The 16,330-nt window shown below is 30.7% G+C and overlaps 1 protein-coding gene across 1 annotated transcript in view; it reads left to right on the forward strand.

The window, feature by feature from the left end:
* The first annotated feature begins 2,052 nt into the window (after positions 1-2,052).
* Positions 2,053-16,330, forward strand: part of LOC108734966 (multidrug resistance-associated protein 4) — a 17,512-nt gene continuing 3,234 nt past the window's right edge. The window contains exons 1-14 of the mRNA XM_018466744.1: positions 2,053-2,293; positions 7,263-7,364; positions 7,473-7,718; positions 9,443-9,659; positions 10,232-10,457; positions 10,548-11,605; positions 11,689-11,838; positions 11,904-12,097; positions 12,604-12,862; positions 12,922-13,092; positions 13,156-13,306; positions 13,365-13,471; positions 14,667-14,790; positions 14,863-15,027. Of these exons, the coding sequence (XP_018322246.1) occupies positions 7,291-7,364; positions 7,473-7,718; positions 9,443-9,659; positions 10,232-10,457; positions 10,548-11,605; positions 11,689-11,838; positions 11,904-12,097; positions 12,604-12,862; positions 12,922-13,092; positions 13,156-13,306; positions 13,365-13,471; positions 14,667-14,790; positions 14,863-15,027 (3,142 nt within the window). The 5' untranslated portion in view covers positions 2,053-2,293; positions 7,263-7,290. The remainder of the gene's footprint in view (positions 2,294-7,262; positions 7,365-7,472; positions 7,719-9,442; positions 9,660-10,231; positions 10,458-10,547; positions 11,606-11,688; positions 11,839-11,903; positions 12,098-12,603; positions 12,863-12,921; positions 13,093-13,155; positions 13,307-13,364; positions 13,472-14,666; positions 14,791-14,862; positions 15,028-16,330) is intronic.

A 16,330-nucleotide genomic window follows, 5' to 3' on the forward strand; every position in this document is an offset into this window, starting at 1 on the left:
GTAAGTGAGGAAGGTTTTCATTTGTATAAATCTTCAGGTCTGATTTACGAATATTTTGATTTTGTCACCTTTGAAAAGGAGACAAAACAGTTTGAAAATAAATTCTTAGTACATTTGAATGATATTTAAAACGTTACGCTTAATTCATTCATTTTTATCAACAGTCAAGAAAAACTAGTTTCTTTGTTTAATATAATGTGACGTGTGTAACTTGTTAATCTACCCGAGTGATTAAAAGTCTATTATATGTACATATATTATCGAGTAGCTTTCGGACAAATTTCTTATTACAAGAATAAATTGTTGAAGTGTTGTACTCCATACATACAGTAAAGTGAACCAAATAATCACAGAACGGTAAAACTACATAGTAGAATAGTATAATATATTGTTTCCGGCGATTCCACCATTATTTGATTGTTTTAACCCTGGCTGCTCTTGAAATAATATTATAAAATAAAAGACAAAAGAGTCAATCACAATGTGCCTATATGCATTTTAACACACTGGACACAGGACACATTATGTATAAGTAGTGGTGTATAAAAGAGATTTCTTATCTTGTTTAGTAACTGCTTGTTGTTTTACTTCTTGTCTTGACAATTTTTTGCTGGGTTGATTCATTTCTTAACATCTTGCTCACAAACTTGTGCTTATACAGCAAGAATAAGGGAAGATCAGGAAGCTTGTTTTGTGACCGCATCACTTGACACAAAAGTAACTACAACTATAATAAATTTACTACAATTATTATCTAAAAATAGATTTTTCCCACAAAGGTGTAGTGATACAAAAATAATAATTAGCTTGCTGCTAACAAAAACAACGACTGTAGATCAATTAATTTGTCACTTGTAATAATTAATGAACAATTAGATTTCAGATGTAATGCCACCGCATTTTATTCTTAGTAGATACACTGAAAAATGCCGCAATTCCAGACATTTCTGTATTTATTACTAGGTACCAGTTTTTATTGGTACAATTATTAAAATAAATACTTTGTTGTCACCAAATGTAAATGAGAAACCTTTTTTATAAATCTATAGCGGCTCTCTTAAGAATACTTATTAAAGGAGAAATAATAATTATTATAAAAGGTCAATTATTAGAATGAAAACATAAATGTCATTCTTGCAGTTGTCTGCCTATTGATAATTCATTAATTCAAACAGTGGGTTTTTCTATTGTAACTCTCATTACTTTTAAGAATTTCAAAAAGTACCTGCCTATGACAAAAAAATTGAATTATGCTCTTTCGTTATACAGATTGCCTTTTTAATTGGTTTAGTGGAACAATAGAATTATTTATTACTGTTATTAGAGCGTAGTCAAGCAGTCGGAAAATACTTGTAGGATATTAGTATCTATATGTGGTTACCAATCTATACATTCCGATAGTAAATGAACTTTTTACGAAAGATAAATTACACATTTTTATTTATTTACCATATTAATGTTTTCATTTGTTTTTTCTTTGAAATGCGAACTCTAATTGCTATTGCGTCACACTTTAGATGCAATTCTTATACAATTCAGATAAATTACTTTATTATACATGCTGTGATTGTGATGAATATTTAACATATTTTTCATGAACTGTTTCCCCAGGATGTTTAAAAAACAAACTGAAAACAGAAGGAGATTGAATGTGCACATAATTAAATGCTAATAATAAATAGTATAATAAATGTACCTATTTTTACATATGTTGTTAATTCTAGACCTCTACATCCTGTCATATTAGCGACATTCATTCAATTATTTTATGTGGTTAACGAAGAAGTAGACGAAGAAAATCGGAAACACAAAATAATAACGCAGGGGTTAATTTTTCAATTTTTGCTGGTAGTCGGTGAAGTTTTTCATTATTCTCGATTGTATAATTGTGAATGGTTAACCATTATATACGTACATACATACTTATCCCTTGGATATATGCTATATTTATTTAAAGTTTTTGTTCTGTGCGCTTTTTTTATGCACCCGATTACCTTGGAAAAGATAAAGAAATTGTTTCACTTTCCTCCTTCGATGGATAATCTTGAGTTTCAAGAGACAATGTCGGGTCAGCAATTTAGTGGGGACTGTTGGGACCAACTCAATAGTTCTCTGTCTTGAAGCTGCCCCGGAATAAACATTTTTTTTACGTATTATTTTTATTATAATATTCGAAAAGTGCGCATCGTGGTTTTTGTTACCGCTTTTTCGAGAAAAATGAAATTTTGTTTGTCTATTAGCAGTGGTTTTCTAGTGATTTAGTGACTTTCGAACAACTACACTAATCGTTTATGTAAGTTTAGCTTCGACTTATATTTCTACTACTGTGTTTTTAGCGAGTTTTACGAATTTTCAAAAAACAGGATCTAGTTCGCGAATTTTCTTGAGATGTAATATTAAATGGTACCAGAAACAGCAATAGACTGTAAAGGTACTTTTAGTGTAATTGACCAAAAAATTAACCTTAAAATACTCTTCAGCATACTGGACGCCGGGGTGCCTTCATTAATTTATTGAAAAATTCGTCAAAAGTAAAGTAAAACGCTTGTCGTATTTTCTGACGAAATACTTCGTAGTTGTTTCATTTTTTGCTATACTTTGAATATTTAGTATTATCATTAATCTCAAATTGATTTATCACTAAATATAAATCTAAATTACTTATTTCGTCAATAGAATATGTGATTGTATTGATTAAGTCGAGTATACAATTAATGTTATTGATAAATAAAAGAGATAATGTGTCTTGTAGTTTAATTTAATTATTTTATTAAATTTGTTTAAAAAAATATGAAGAATAAATCATGAACGATAGATACAGGAAATGGCTTATGTTAAGAGACATGCTGTGCAATTCAAATTAATCTCAATTATCAATGCATCTCAAATTAATTTAAATTATGAAAAAAACAAGTCAATTTTATGCTAATAAACCAGATAAATCTATTAAACATGAGTGTCTATTAAAAACTAATCAGCGTGTTGTCATATTTCGCAATATGGATGTTTATTATTATTTTTTTTCGAAGAATGTTGAAATAGTATAAAACTACTCTGCTTTGAATTGATTGAAAGTTTTAGAACAATTTTTGATTTGTGATTTAGAGACATCAGAAATACGTTTTTCACAATTCGTTTTAAACAATTTTACATAAATTTGATCTTTTTACCCAATCACATTAATTATATATTTTCAATTATAAATTAAAAAATAATTGTCATTTTGTTTAGAATTGTAACTTAATTTAAAACATTTACTCCTATTACTTACCATTTTAGTACATAAATGTAAAATAATAAAATGTCTGGTACTAATTAATTCAGACACATGTAATTAAAATCAAATAAAGACTAACAATTGAAAACGTGAATCTTAGAAATATTTTTTTTAAAGGCATGAGATATTGATTTACTATCAGCATATGCAGAGGAGATCTGACATTTTGTGGATTTTGTTTTTATTAATTCAAATAAAATGTGACAGATTTAGCCTTTATCATGTCATTGTAATTAAGAGTCATAAAAAAATAATCAGTATCTAGAAATCCATTATAATTTAAATTAAAATATAATTAATAACTAAATGCTTAAACTAACTCAAATTGTTGTATTTTATCGATGGCGGTTGATACATAAGGTCATACAAATAAGCGTCTTCTTTTAGACAAGAAGAAGACGATTTTTTTTTTGGTCGGTTTAAAAAAATAGTGATATAATGTTAAAATCCTGATAAACACAATAATTTGTATTAAGGACGAAAACTCTATTATTAATTAAGTCACTGTGTGCTTCAGTAGGTAATTATTGTCATAAAAATTTTTTTAATTGTTTTCGTCGTTATGATTGCGAAGTTGCGAAATTTGAGAGGTGCTTCGATTCAATTCTGTTTATCATTTTAATCAACGAACATGGTCGATTTTTTTAACAACTAGTGAGGTAATCTTTTAGCAGAAAAGAATAGAAATTAAACAATTAAGAAGGCTGACACGTGAATACTGAATGTTTAATATTATAAAAATCGGCATTGGGATTCAATAATTTCCTTTAATATTTCTTACTTGAGCCATTACTGTATTATTTAATGCCAAAATTGCCTTTGCGTCTTGACTATTCAAGAGCCCGTTTATCTATAATACAGTATTTTTTTTATAAATGACGATAGATCATGGGGACATGGCTACTTTTTTTCTAGGAGTAAAAATTACTTGCTGTCCATGTACACGTCGGTTGTAAAATAGTTTAAATTTAAATTTGTTGAAACCGTGAGTCAGCCTCACCTTATTATGTAACAGTTTTTTGTGTGTAATTGTAAAATATACATCATTATGTACATCTATGTAAGGTTAGGGTCGCTGGATAGAATAACTTTATCAGATTCAAATGCGATTATTTTCAAATGGTAATTACAACAATTTGATATTCATATTATGAATTTGCTCGTAATGCCAAATTAGCAATTCAAAATCCCGGATTATTCACAGTTTTTGCACACACACATATCTACTGACGACAATTCCATTTATTACTATTAAAAAAAAATAACATCCATAATATCCTGCTTGTTTCATGTCTTTTTATTTATTTTTAATAACAACAGATAAGTGTGTATAATAATACTGGTAAAACATAAATCAATTAATTATGTTCATGTAGGGAAAAATTAATGGTACCCTTATACATACGTTCGCCTGTATGCCACTTTCGATTATTCTAAAACAATTTGATTTAAAAACCCGAAATTTAGTCGATTGTTAGTCTATACATTTTACAGAAACCATCTGTTAACAAGTTCGGATTGGGAGTCCAAATAACACAATAGACAATGTGGGTATTAGCTACGATTCGTTATGAGGAATTCAGAAGGATATTTATGTATAGATACATATATCATCGTAAGGTCGTCAGTCCTAAGACTGATGGTTGGACACGCATTTCCACTGATTCCTATCCTGAGCTAATCTTCGCATTTCCCTATTTGCGAACAGTAATCTAATCTAGGTCTACCTCTACTTCTCTTAACTCCTGTTTCTGCCTCTAATATATCTCTTACGACCTTCATGCCTGAGAAGGTGTCCCACCAACCTATCTCGCCTATTTTTTTTTTTACTTCCATATAGTCCTCTGTTCTCCTACTCTTTTTAATACCTCTTCATTTCTAACCTTCTCTATCCACGGTATCCTCATTATTTGTCGGTAACAGTACATTTCGAATGCTTCTAACCTTTTCTTTTCCGTCGCGTCCAACATCCATATTTCACACCCGTACAGCGTCGCGCTCCAAACATAGAACTTTAACAATCTTTTTCGGATTTCATTATCTACCTTCAAAGATATGTCTAAAATTATTCTTAAAACTATATAAAAGCTACTTATTCTTGTTTAGTGACGAACAAAGCAAAACTAAGACCACAATTGTCCCAGTTTTAGTATTGGTCTTGACATTGCTGATATAATTTCGGTCTTGGTCTTCGTCTTGCGTATTAAGTCTTGGTCATGCTCATTTAATCTGATCCTTACGGTTTTTAATAATTTTTCGTTTAATCTTGTACATTCGGTCTTGACTTTATTTAGTCTTGATCTTGTTCGTTCGAACTTAGTCTTGCTAATATATATGCATTTTCGCAAAACCAAGACCAAGTCTACGACTGCAGGCCCAAGATCAATTTTGCTCATCATTATTCTTGTTATAAAAACACTATTTTACCTAAAATTTTTATGGGGATCATATTGTATTGTATATCATTCCCAGTTTTAATAAATACATTTGTGTATTTTCCTAAAAATCACATAGAAAGCTAATTCAAAGGTAACCGTTATTGGCCCAATAGATAACGGCATAGTATTAACTGCTGTACTAATTTTTTGCATTCGCAAACATAAATTTCACCTTATCATTTTCATATTTTAAATATTTGTATTGCAAAATAATTTTGTGGAAAATCCTTTACAACTTGAACGTACTATAAATTTGAATTTACGTGCTAGTCGAATGGAAATGTTCAATAAAATAGGTGTTGCCTTACTTAAATTAAATAATTAGGTAAGACTTATATTTTCGTTATTAAAATTATATTACAAATATCTAAAATATATTCGTAGAATAAATATTAAAACGAGGATAATAATTGTAACTTTATTTTATAATATTTTGAATATAATGTGTAATATTGTTTTCAACCATTCAATTCTACCAAATTCCTATTTGATTCTTTTGCTAATTCAATATTGTTTATATTATACTATAATAAAGCAAAAGTATAAATTAAAATTGAAAATCTCGTTTATTCGTTAAATTGGATTTCCACGCAATTTTCTTAATCGATTTACCTCAAAAATCATTATATCAGATGTGGTCGATTAATTGAACATTAGTAAACATCAATGCGCATTGATTTATGATTAAATGCATCAAATCAATGAACCTATAACAAAAAAGGACATATTGCTTCTTCAAACGTGAAGCAATTAAGCGTTTAATGTGAATTAGTTATTGTATTAACGCACTAATTATTTATTTTTACATAAATATTCATTTTAATTCTGTTTTTCCCTATACAAGTTATCGTAAACACGCGAACATTTATACATGCAACAAACACCCACTAAGGAACTTGATCATGACTGACTTATCTAACTATGTATTTCAAGGATGCTGGTTCAAACGGGTAAATGGAACATTCTTTTGTCTCCTCGAATAATTGTCTACATTATGCCCAAGATATTCGCTCGATATCCTATTTGTTATCTAAACAACGAAAGCCCTGCAGCGTATAATTGAATAAATGCTTCAGATAGCAACTGCCTTGAAGAATTGATCATTCCACTAGGAAATAACTTCATTTACGTTTTCAGAAGAAACGAAAATAAAAATTTTTGTTCAGTTAATGGATATCTGCTTCTATGAGCGAAGGTTTAGTTTGTTCACTATATACGACGGTTTTATCTAATTAACACCTCGTTCTCATTATGACGGGCAGTGCCCAGTTCGCTGGAACGAAGTTTCTTTTTATTCCCTAAGTTTTTTACCAAAATTTCCTTACAGAGAGACCCTTATAGCGAAAAAAATTTTTGAATAAAAAAAATTCATTTGACGCAGAAAAGGAACACCTTTGAGTTGATAAATTTTCAAAAAGAATAACGTTTTTTACACTTGTAATAATTCGCTAATCCAATACTAATATCCATACACAAAAAAAGGTTCATTGTTATTCTCTTATTAAGTTAATGTTTCATAATACAGCGGATTTTCCCGTTTCTTTCAGATGCTTTAGGAAATATTATTAAGAAAAGATGGACAACTGTATTAAACTTAACAAGCAAAACCCAAAAAAGGAAGCCAATTGTATTTCAAAACTATTTTTTGTGTAAGTTAATATTTTTGTATTTCTTTTATGGATGTTACCATGTAATTTATTTACAACAAGAAATTGATGTGGGTATAAATTTTAAAATGATCCTATTTCCATTTTAAGGTGGCTAGTAAAAATAATATACAAGGCTACAAAACAGCCCCTTTCAGTGGACGATTTGTATCAAAGTATGGACTCTGATGGTTCTTGTAAATTAACTGATACATTAGAAAAACATTGGGAAGATGAACTGTGGAAAGCGAAAACAAAAAATTCGAAGCCAAGCCTTCTTTGTGCCATCACAAAAACTTTTTTAGCTCAATTCTCTTTAGCTGGACTAGCTTTATTTATAGCTTTCGCTATCCTAAAGTAAGTGAGGAAGGTTTTCATTTGTATAAATCTTCAGGTCTGATTTACGAATATTTTGATTTTGTCACCTTTGAAAAGGAGACAAAACAGTTTGAAAATAAATTCTTAGTACATTTGAATGATATTTAAAACGTTACGCTTAATTCATTCATTTTTATCAACAGTCAAGAAAAACTAGTTTCTTTGTTTAATATAATGTGACGTGTGTAACTTGTTAATCTACCCGAGTGATTAAAAGTCTATTATATGTACATATATTATCGAGTAGCTTTCGGACAAATTTCTTATTACAAGAATAAATTGTTGAAGTGTTGTACTCCATACATACAGTAAAGTGAACCAAATAATCACAGAACGGTAAAACTACATAGTAGAATAGTATAATATATTGTTTCCGGCGATTCCACCATTATTTGATTGTTTTAACCCTGGCTGCTCTTGAAATAATATTATAAAATAAAAGACAAAAGAGTCAATCACAATGTGCCTATATGCATTTTAACACACTGGACACAGGACACATTATGTATAAGTAGTGGTGTATAAAAGAGATTTCTTATCTTGTTTAGTAACTGCTTGTTGTTTTACTTCTTGTCTTGACAATTTTTTGCTGGGTTGATTCATTTCTTAACATCTTGCTCACAAACTTGTGCTTATACAGCAAGAATAAGGGAAGATCAGGAAGCTTGTTTTGTGACCGCATCACTTGACACAAAAGTAACTACAACTATAATAAATTTACTACAATTATTATCTAAAAATAGATTTTTCCCACAAAGGTGTAGTGATACAAAAATAATAATTAGCTTGCTGCTAACAAAAACAACGACTGTAGATCAATTAATTTGTCACTTGTAATAATTAATGAACAATTAGATTTCAGATGTAATGCCACCGCATTTTATTCTTAGTAGATACACTGAAAAATGCCGCAATTCCAGACATTTCTGTATTTATTACTAGGTACCAGTTTTTATTGGTACAATTATTAAAATAAATACTTTGTTGTCACCAAATGTAAATGAGAAACCTTTTTTATAAATCTATAGCGGCTCTCTTAAGAATACTTATTAAAGGAGAAATAATAATTATTATAAAAGGTCAATTATTAGAATGAAAACATAAATGTCATTCTTGCAGTTGTCTGCCTATTGATAATTCATTAATTCAAACAGTGGGTTTTTCTATTGTAACTCTCATTACTTTTAAGAATTTCAAAAAGTACCTGCCTATGACAAAAAAATTGAATTATGCTCTTTCGTTATACAGATTGCCTTTTTAATTGGTTTAGTGGAACAATAGAATTATTTATTACTGTTATTAGAGCGTAGTCAAGCAGTCGGAAAATACTTGTAGGATATTAGTATCTATATGTGGTTACCAATCTATACATTCCGATAGTAAATGAACTTTTTACGAAAGATAAATTACACATTTTTATTTATTTACCATATTAATGTTTTCATTTGTTTTTTCTTTGAAATGCGAACTCTAATTGCTATTGCGTCACACTTTAGATGCAATTCTTATACAATTCAGATAAATTACTTTATTATACATGCTGTGATTGTGATGAATATTTAACATATTTTTCATGAACTGTTTCCCCAGGATGTTTAAAAAACAAACTGAAAACAGAAGGAGATTGAATGTGCACATAATTAAATGCTAATAATAAATAGTATAATAAATGTACCTATTTTTACATATGTTGTTAATTCTAGACCTCTACATCCTGTCATATTAGCGACATTCATTCAATTATTTTATGTGGTTAACGAAGAAGTAGACGAAGAAAATCGGAAACACAAAATAATTTATGGATCTTTAATGATAGCTATATCTATAGTTTTTATCTTCTTGATGCATCATGCTAATTTAGCTGCAGGACGTGTTGGTATGAGAGTTAGGATTGCTTGTTGTTCATTAGTCTATAGAAAGGTAATTAAATATAATTAAACATTAGTTTTATAAGTTAATGTGAAAATTCATTGCTCATTATAAATTACCTACTTCAAGTTAGGGAGGAAAAGTTTATTGCTGTTGTCACACCTGCACTGGCGTGTAAAGTCAAAGATACCGGGTTCTATTCCCGACGAGGGCGTGACAACAGCAACAAATTATCTGTAATTTATAGTGGGTAATAAATCGAAAATAAGTTTTCACATTAATATTTGGTTTTAACCACTCGTTTTATTAACAGTTTGACAGATTTGTGACGTAATAAGTACGGTTCGTCGTTGTTGCTGTTGTCATCTCTCGTAGCTTTATGGTGAGAGCATTGATGCGTAAAGCCAAAGGTCAACAGCAACAAATTTTTCCTCAGTAACTTGAGGGTAAAAAATTGAAAATGAGTTTTCACATTAATATTTGGTATTAACCACTATTAAATGTCAAAGTGTTCCATATATTACTTTTATAAATGAAGAAACCTTTGGCAGGAAGAATTCTTCCCATTTTTCTTTTTAGAATAGGATTGAAAGTATTTTAGAAATAATAGTTTTTGTTTATAGTTGCTGAAATTAAGTAAAAAATCTCTGAATGACACAGCCGCAGGTCAAGTAGTAAATTTACTTTCAAACGATGTAAATCGTTTCGATTTGGTGGTAATATTTTTACATTTCGTTTGGATTATGCCTCTCCAAGCAGTTATATTGAGTTACTTAATATGGATGGAGGTAGGACCATCGGCTCTGGCTGGAGTATTGGCCATGATCCTTCTTACCATTCCCGTTCAAGGTGAGTCTCCAAAACGAAAAAACTATGAATGCTATTAAGTTACAAAACTCGCTTATTTTTAATCTAATATGATACTCCATTAATTTCAAGGATATTTGGGAAAATTGGCGTCAACTCTTCGGTTAAAAGTTGCGAAAAAAACTGACAGCAGGGTAAAAATAATGAGCGAATTAATTTCTGGCATCCAAGTAATAAAAATGTACGCATGGGAAAAGCCGTTTGCGGATGTCGTAAAGATGTCCAGATCGAATGAGATCAAGACAATAACTATGGCAAACTTCCTGAAGGGTGTAAACCTAAGTTCGGCCGTGTTTTTGGAACGGCTGGTTCTTTACCTGACGATTCTAACGTACGTTTTATTAGGAAGCAAAATAACAGCCGATAAAGTTTTTTCCATTGCCCAATTGTTTAATACCATGCAATTAACCATGGCGATATTTTACCCGAATGCAGTCACTTTAGGATCCGAATGTCTCGTATCTGTTAAACGTCTTCAAGACTTTTTGTTACTGGAAGAAAAGCCGACCCCCAAAATAGTCAAAAAGACCCATAAGTCCGTCATTTTGGACAATATAACCGCTTTCTGGTCACCTTCCGTAGCAACACTAAAAGATCTCACATTTAGAGTAAATTCAGGTGAACTGTGTGCCATAGTGGGACCCGTTGGTTCAGGAAAGAGCTCCATTCTTCAGCTTCTACTCGGAGAGCTACTTCCTTCAGAAGGAAACTTAGAAGTTGGCGGTAGTATTTCATACGCTTCTCAGGAACCATGGCTCTTTGTTTCTACCGTTCAAAAAAATATTCTTTTCGGACAAAAGTACAAGGAGAATTACTACAAACAGGTTGTTAAGGTTTGCGCTCTTGAAACAGATTTCAAACAATTTCCTTATGGTGACAAAACTCTCGTTGGAGAAAGAGGAGTGTCGCTCAGCGGTGGACAGAAAGCCAGAATAAATTTGGCAAGAGCTGTCTATAGAGAGGCTGACATTTATCTATTAGACGATCCCCTTTCTGCCGTTGACACCCATGTAGGAAAGCACTTGTTCGAGGAATGTATCATAAAATATTTGAGAGGAAAAACGAGGATTTTGGTAACTCATCAACTTCAATATCTGAAGAAAGCAGACAAAATTATTGTACTGAACGACGTAAGTAAAAAATGAATTTCGATCTTAGATCCCGTGAGTACCGTCTAAATCAATTAATTATTATTGAGATGTGGTTCTTCTAGGGTAGAATTGAAGCTTATGGTTCGTTTGAAGAATTAAGTAAGCACACACATTTGAGCTTTACGAACTTACTGATATCTTCAAGTGAGTCATCCGAAACAGTGAAGAAAACTGCCGAAGTGAAGAGGACAGAATCAATAATATCTACAAAGGTTAGAACAAAACTGATGCGAACATAGACCTGATCATTTCTATATAAGAAATTGTGTCATTGTAGAGTGTAAAATCGGAGTCCAGTGTTCAGCAAGAGGACGAAGAAGAAAACGAAGAGAAAGTCAATAAGTTGGGAGCTAAAGCTTATGTTGATTATGCAAGATCTGGAGGAAATTTCTTCATTTTAGCAGGCGTTATTATAATGTTGGTTGCTGCTCAACTTGCATCTAGTGCTGCAGATTATTGGACTTCTTATTGGTAAGTAAAAACGCAAAAAAAAGACGAAGAAAATTGGTCATAAACTATAGGTACTGTTCGTTTCAAGAAGTTAGAGATATGCCCCTTCCCTTTATTCCTCCACCGATCATTGAGAAAGAACTAAACAAAAGTGTACAGTACCATTTGCAGAATAATTTAAACTGCCTCGTTAAATTTTAAGAATATGCTTTATTTAAAAGCATACTTAGCCAAAAATAATAGCAAGTGAATTGACTTAACGCTCTACACACCTATAAAACTTTTGCTTTGTTTTCTATTGTTAGTTTATATACATTTTTGTTTTAAGAAATTGCTAAACATTTTCGTCTAGTACTGTACAGTTCTAGCCGATCTCCTAAGACCGCCCATCGAGGGCTCTGCTCGTTCAAGCTTGTTCCAACTATTTCTGTTTTGTTCACGCCTAGTGTGTATTCTTTCTGTATTCTTCGCGCAGATTTCTTCAAGGTCACAATTCTAACAAATTGAAATGGACTGTAATTTTTTAGGACTTCCCAGGAAGAGAGAAGATTTATATTGATGTTAAACTGTACAGCTGAACATCATCCAGAAATTTTATTACCGGAGTTCGGGGAAAACTCGACCAACTACCTATATAACGTATCAAATAGTAACTCGACGTATTATCAGGACTGTAGGGAGGATGATTTCGATCTTATATCGACCAACTCTGCTTTATTAGTTTACACATTACTTATTCTTGGAAGTATAGTAATAACCACGTCGAGGTCTATGTTTTTCTTGAAGGTAATTACCGGTTACACAATGTAATAGAAACAACTTTTATAGAAGCTATACTTTCAAAGGTGTGCATGAGGGCGTCTAAAAAATTACATGGACTCATGTTTAATTCGCTGCTGGTGGCACCAATGCGATTTTTTGACACGAACCCCAGTGGTAGAATTCTTAACAGGTTTTCAAGAGACATGGGAATAATTGATGAACTTTTACCCAGAATTATGTTAGAAACACTCCAGGTAATTGAGAATAATTTTATGTCTCTCATATTTAAACAAGGATTATTAAATGCTTTATTATAGATTTTATTTGTAATGATTGGAATACTAATAAACGTTTCGATAGCGAACGACTGGATGATTATAGTGGCTGTAATATTAGGGGCAGTTTTTATTAAAGTGCAAAGTTGGTACGTTGCTTCTGCCAGAGATATCAAGCATTTGGAAGGGACAAGTAAATATATTGTATTATCTAGTGTTGTTTTTATTAGTTTTATTTTCTCGTTTTCTAGCAAGAAGTCCAGTCTTTTCTCATTTAAATGCTTCATTGAATGGCATTACCACAATTAGGGCATCTGCTGCCGAGATGCCTTTGAGGAAAGAGTTTGATTCACATCAGGTGAGAATTAATTTATTTTATTTGTTCGGGTTTTGTTTTTGAAAAGGTGAAAAACTTTTTTTACTGTTAGCTGATTGTATCATTTCTGTGAATTTGTAATTGATCTCGGCTGATATCGATTTGAAAATTTTAATATAAATTTATTTTCTTTGTTTAGACTTAAAATGCGGAAAATAAGGTCAAAATTTTATTATTATTTTTCACTACATAGAAAATGTTAGTATATTATAAAAACTTCGAGTTATCAAATAATACTTCTTTAATTAGTACTTATTTCTTTGTGAATGAACATTTATGTATTTAATTCAGTAAAAATTAGTTAAATGTTACATAAGTGCCTTAATATCTATGCTTTTCAAAGGAATAACAAAAATTATGCAACATATTTTTACATACATAGTAAGTATGTACATACGTATGTACTACAAGTACATATATACGTATATGTATATATTTACTATTTTACTGTAAAAAAGTCAGTTATTTGTGACTGACGGACGGATTTCTTATTTTGATTTTTGAAAAAAGCTTCAATTTCATTTAAACTATTATACAGGACATCGGTTGTATATTCACTGGCTTTTAAATAGGAACGCAAGACACTCAACGGATTTTCAAATTTTCGACCAACAGACAATGTTTTTAAAGTACGTTTGATGACATATTAACACACGCAAATATATAAATGAAATAGGCACAGTATTTTTTACTTATTGTTGGTAGTAACTAGTAAGTCAAACAAGTGAACTTAGCAAGCGCAGAAACTGAACTGCCTGCATAAATACGTTAAAAAAAGATAGGTTAAAATCGACCGTAATTACGGGATTCCCCCAGAAAATTTGACTTATCGAAGTTGGCGCAAAATATTTCGTTCGAGTTATCAAGATATTTGAGTAGTCGAAGTTCGATTAATCAAGACAAATTTACACGCATTTGCTATTTTTGACGCTATTGCCAACCAATTTGGTTCGACCTATCAAAAATTCGAGTTATCGAAGTTCGACTGTATTTGTATCTAGGTACATATGTAAATAGAAAGCTGAAGAACAAATTATGAAAATTAAAATTTCAGTTTCACTGCACTGTTTTGCCTCTTCTTTGAGTCTTGCTTTTGACGCGTCTCACCCTGAAGAGTACCTACAAATACCGCGACGAAACGTCGTGAAAATTCCTTTATATGTGTTTTGTTTTTTAGGATACGCATACTTCGGCGTGGTATCTAACGATAGCTTGTATATCTGCTTTTGGTCTTTGGTTAGATATTTTAAGTGTGCTTTATATAGCATGTGTTGCATTTAGCTTTGTTTTTATGAACGCAAGTGAGTATAAAATAAAATTAGGATGACTGGAATATAAAGAAAGTAAAATATATATTTTTTTTACTTGCCAAGGTGGTAGTTATGTTGGTTTGGCTGTTTCTCAATCGTTAACTTTAACCGGAATGCTGCAATTTGGCATGAGGCAAATGGCGGAAGTGATAAGTTACATGACATGCGTGGAAAGGGTCCTTGAGTATACGACTCTGGACAAGGAAGGACCATTCGAAACGGCCAAAGGTAAGCAATTTTAATTGCCGTTTTCAAAAATTCGTTGTCCTCATGCGATTTCTTCATAAAAAATTTCGAGTCGATCCCAAAAATTGTCAGTGTGCAAAGAACTTATTACTTATTTTTTTCTGTATTCTTTTGTTATATAGAAACCTTTAGTTATTAGGTTTGTTAAATGAAAACCTTTAGTTATTAGGTATTCTAATTTTTACTTTGATTGATTGATTGTTGTTGCCGATTTTAAATTCTGCAGTATTAGGTACTAATTATACAAATTGCATTTATTCATTCCGTCTCGACCATGACTTTTAAAAGGTTACATTCGCAAGGTCTCGTACACTTCATACATTATAGAGTATCCACACCTTTTCTTTGCATACTTACGTTTATAAAAAATGTAACGTTACGTATTACATAAAAATTTTATAAACCGGGCATTGGGATAAAAAATAGAAATAAAAACAAAAAATGCATGCAAATTGTGACCTTGGCTGACATAAAAGTCTACGAATATAAAATTTCTGTAGAGTGCTCTGATATCAGTGTAACAAAGAGTTAGTTACAGGGTGGTTTTATTTCGTAGTAAACGAATTTTTTATAAACATTTATCTCGAAGTAAGGTAAAAGGCCCAGTTTCTGACACTCTAAGAGTGACACCTGAGATTATATTACGATAACTAAAATAATATTTCATTAGAACAAATAATTTTAATTCTATAAACAAGTTCAGAGTTTCTAGAAAAACTCATATACGCGATATAATTATTTGAAGCGAATTAGTAATTTTAATTAATGATTTAAAAAGTGATGTTTGAAGACCCAGTTTCTGACACTTAAAATTTCTTGTGTTGTAGTTTCTGACACTGCCATCGGCCTAGTTTCTGACACTCATATTTGGTAAAGATTCTCTCTCGGTTAAATTATGTATTATCAGGTTTAAATAAACTATAAGTAATTAAGTATTCATTAAAGATAAATTAAATATTTATTATGTAAGATATTGTTATTTTTAACACAAATAATTAACTCCTGAAAATACCAAATAAAAATATGTATTTGTATCATCAATAAAATTTATAATTCAAGTGAAAGTAACAATTATCATATTAATAATCATTTTAACACTAACAAAGATGAAATTTCTTTTACAACAATCATTTTCGTATTTGATAGAATTATTTGTAACAGTGAATATAATGTTTAGTTTATTCACAAAAATATTAAATGAATATTTATCGCTGTAATTACAGAAAATAGTATATCAAATCATAATAATCGTAATAAATACAAATACCAGCTTTTTGCTTTTTTT

This window comes from Agrilus planipennis, unplaced genomic scaffold (assembly GCF_000699045.2).
Source record: "Agrilus planipennis isolate EAB-ADULT unplaced genomic scaffold, Apla_2.0 scaffold92, whole genome shotgun sequence".
NCBI classification, from domain to species: Eukaryota; Metazoa; Arthropoda; class Insecta; order Coleoptera; family Buprestidae; genus Agrilus; species Agrilus planipennis.